General features: G+C 37.6%; 1 protein-coding gene across 1 annotated transcript in view; it reads left to right on the forward strand.

The window, feature by feature from the left end:
- Positions 1–967, forward strand: part of LOC122842754 (cAMP and cAMP-inhibited cGMP 3',5'-cyclic phosphodiesterase 10A-like) — a 74,637-nt gene extending 73,670 nt beyond the window's left edge. The window contains exon 15 of the mRNA XM_044136895.1: positions 784–967. Coding sequence (XP_043992830.1) covers positions 784–967 — 184 coding nt within the window. The remainder of the gene's footprint in view (positions 1–783) is intronic.
- The last annotated feature ends 3,081 nt before the right edge of the window (positions 968–4,048 follow it).

Here is a 4,048-nt window from a genome sequence, read left to right on the forward strand (position 1 = left end):
ACATGACCTTGTGAGGCCAACTTGACATGTTCAGAAGTAATTAAGTTCAAAACACATTGAGATTCTTTTTGTTGACTGAATCGGCCATGAAGGTCTGTGCATATGTTTTTATTCAGCTGTTATTTAAATCCAAATTGTTCTTATTATGAACATAAACAATGTGTGGGAGGCAGCTGCACAGTTGCTATAAAGTCTTCTAGAACAAAGTTAAGACTATTGTTTATACAATAAGATATCATATTTGTGCTCATTATGTTGGCCAATGGCTGTCTATGTAATGTATAAATGTAAGACAAATACATATTAGGTGGAATACAATAAATAATAAGGTATTTACATTTTTTTTTCTAAATTAGTAGCAGCCTTGCATCTAATTCAGAAGATTCTACAAGAATACGTTGCTAAAAATGGCAATGTTCAGACATTATTCTGCCAAAGAAAAAAATTAATCAAGTAAAATTTTTTCTCTGAAAACTGATAAAACTGATAACAAACCACATAAATGATGTTTAACCCAAAATTAAACATTTTGTGCGTAATTACGCGCAGACTGATCTGGAAAGTAGTGTTATATGATTGTACAGCGCCTTAACATCAGATATAATTGTATTATACGCGGGCACATACACGTGTTTTTATTGACTTTGATTCCTTAAGACAGTATGTACTTACAGTCTTTTGTTCCGCTGGTCCTTTCCCGCCTCTGCTGTAAGCTTGCATCTTATCGTCTCGGAGGAACATCGGCAGATCCTCGGGCAACTGAAACTTGTGCATTCATAAAAGAACGAAACTAACAAGAGCGAGAATACTGGGAGAGGCGTCCGCATCGCTGCTGGCGTCTGTGAAACGTCCGAACACCCAGAAGGTGGGCTGTCCACTCAACGCTCAGTGCGCATGGAGATATTTGCGCCTGCTGCTGTCGAAGCGCATCATCCTGACAGCGCAAAGGGGGTTCGGAACCTCCTGAACTAACCAGGAGTTGTTAAAAATGTATAAATGTTACTGTTTTTACAGTAATGCACGGCATTATAATATTACGCATGGGTTTTTGATGCATTGACATGTCATTTTTGCACAAATTAAATACTTTGAATGAGTTAGATTATTTGAGATTCAGAAAAGTTTGCACTTCACTGAAAATCTGGGGCAGTTTGCGTCTGAAGAAATATGCAGCAAACTGGAGATAACAAATTTTGGAGAAATTTTATGTCCACAGAAAAAATATTCTTATTGTTTTGAAATAACGTTCTTGCAGCAACCAGAAGCCTAATCTAGTTACTAAGAAGGACAGCGTGACCTCTAAATCTTCCCACAAATATTTCTCTTTTGCTTTTCACTTTATTGAACTTTGACACAAAAGATGTTTTGACAAATATTACATTTGAAGAGAAGATGCCATTCTTGCTGAAAAGATATTTAAATGGAAATATATGGAAGAGGATTAGGGCCACCGGAAAAAAAAAAGAATTCTGACTTTCATCTCAGAATTCTGACTTTATTTATTTATTTATTTATTTATTTATTTATTAATTTTGTTTCGGTGACCCTAATCCTCTTCCGTAGAAATACTATAGTCTGAGCAACTGATTCAAAAAGGTTTCCAATGTAGTAAAACCGTATTTAATCAAATTTAATACATTTAATAATTTAATCAATATTCAATGCCTTATATTGAGATGCTCAATATAATAGCATCTCATTATAATAGATAATGATATAATGGTATCCCATTATATCATCTCATTATAGAAGAACGGTATTTTATATTACTGTGGATATGATTATAGCATCTCATTATAATGAACTAGAATGATAATAATAGCATCTCCGGTATCTAATTATAATGAGAAGATACTCTCCCATTATAATGAGATGCTATCTTGTTATAATGAGATGGTAGTATATACATGCATATATGATATCAACATGTTGATATCAACATGATTATCAACATGTTGGTATGTTGATAATCATATCAGCAATAATATAAGATATATTAATGTTGATATGATTATAGCATCTCATTATAATGAACTAGAATCTCATTATAATGATAATAATAGCATCTCAAGTATCTAATTATAATGAGAAGATACTCTCCCATTATAATGAGACACTATCTTGTTATAATGAGATGGTAGTCTTCCATCCATCCATTCATCCATCCATCCATCCATCTTTCGCTTATCTGGCATTGGGTCGCGGGGGTAGTAACTTAAGAAGGGAGGCCCAGACTTCCCTCTCTCCAGCCACTTGTTCCAGCTCCTCCAGGGAATCCCCAGGCGTTCCAAGGCCAGTCGAGAAACATAGTTCCTCCAGCGTGTTCTGGGTCTTGCCCAAGGTCTCCTTCCGGTGGGACATGCCCGGGAAGGTGTCCAGGAGGCATCCTGACCAGATGGCTGAGCCACCTCAACTGTCTCCTCTCGACGTGAAGAATGGCCGAGCTTCTCACCCTATTTCTAAGGGACCCACAAGTGGTGGGCCCATAGGAAAGGGGACCCATGTCTCCTCTTCGGGCTGAGCCTAGTTGGACTCCATGGGTAAAAGTCCGGCAACCAGGAGCTTGCCAACATGCCCTACCTTCAGGCTTGGTTCCAGGGCCCCAGTGACCCGCGTCCGGGTGAGTGAACACCAAATCCAAAGTAGTTTTCCATCATAAGGGGAAAAAACTTGCTGCATATTTAAAATTTGTCTATTGAATTAAAGCTGTGGATTTTACTTTTTGTTTGTGTTTTAAAACATTGTATAGCTAATGAAATGCTTGTGACCTCTATTTTGTCCAATTTTGTATAAGTTGATTTTTTTAAATCCATTTATTTTCCATACTTCTGTTAAAACATGACAAGAACCCTGTGAGTGGGGAAATTTAAAGTAAGCAATTAAATGTTGCTCTTTTGGACTGGAAGAGGAAGCCGGAGCACCCGGAGAGAAACCTCACATCAAAGGAGATCATGCAAACTCCATGCAGAAAGATTGGATTTAAACCCATTTTTTAAATCCATCCATACTTCTGTTAAAACATGACAAGAACCCTGTGAGTGGGGAAATTTAAAGTAAGCAATTAAATGTTGCTCTTTTGGACTGGAAGAGGAAGCCGGAGCACCCGGAGAGAAACCTCACATCAAAGGAGATCATGCAAACTCCACGTACAAAGACTGGATTTAAATCCAGGAACTTCATGAGGGTGTTGTATTGTGGCTTTTTAAGTGGAGCAGGCAGCATGAGAAGTATTGGGAAATTTGTCTCGTTTTATGTTCTCTTACCTGCACTTGTTTGTCTATGTATTTATGGTTACGCTCATGGATTTTTTTTGGTTGTTTTTTTAGAATTTTTTTGTGTACTTTGTGTAAATTTGCTGTAGTGTCTTTGTGTAATGACAATATAGCAAATCTACATCTAAGTCTCAGTTTTTTGCTCCTGTTTAAGTTGCTCAATTGGTGGAACTTTTATAGGCTTTTGTAAATCCAGGAGAGCTGTTTTCTCCACTCTATGAGGAGAAGATAAAGGTGGCAGGAAATAAGGTTTATTTTTAGGCATCTCTGTCTGTGACAATTTTATATCTGTCAGATCTGAACAATGATCGAAAACCTTGGAATGCGTTTTGACATTCCCTGAGCAAGCTGGCTTTGACAATGTCTTTGACATTTTCTTTTTTACGTATGGCACATTCAGCCCCTCCTCTTCAGCCTTCTGCATTTCAGACGTTATGTACTGCTGAACTGGCTCTGGTATAATGTCCAAAACATTCATTTGCTGTTCTTCAGTCTCTCTTTTTCTCTTCTCTATCTTGTTGGCGCGCTTATTTGCTGCCATTTCAGAGTTGAAATTGGAAAATTCAAGCATGTCTTGTCGTCTTTTTTGCTTTTTTTGTTCTGTTTCAGCTGCATGCATCTTGTCTGCCTCCATCAAATCATCCAACCTCTTTTTGCTCTTCTCCTTCTCTATCCGCTTTGCCTCCAGTTTCTGTCTTGCTTTCTCAGCATTTGCTTCCAGAACTGATTTTGTCATTGCAGCCCGTTTCTCATTTTCTTTCTCTGATTGCTGTTTA

The sequence above is a fragment of the Gambusia affinis genome, linkage group LG13, assembly GCF_019740435.1.
Source record: "Gambusia affinis linkage group LG13, SWU_Gaff_1.0, whole genome shotgun sequence".
NCBI lineage: Eukaryota > Metazoa > Chordata > Actinopteri > Cyprinodontiformes > Poeciliidae > Gambusia > Gambusia affinis.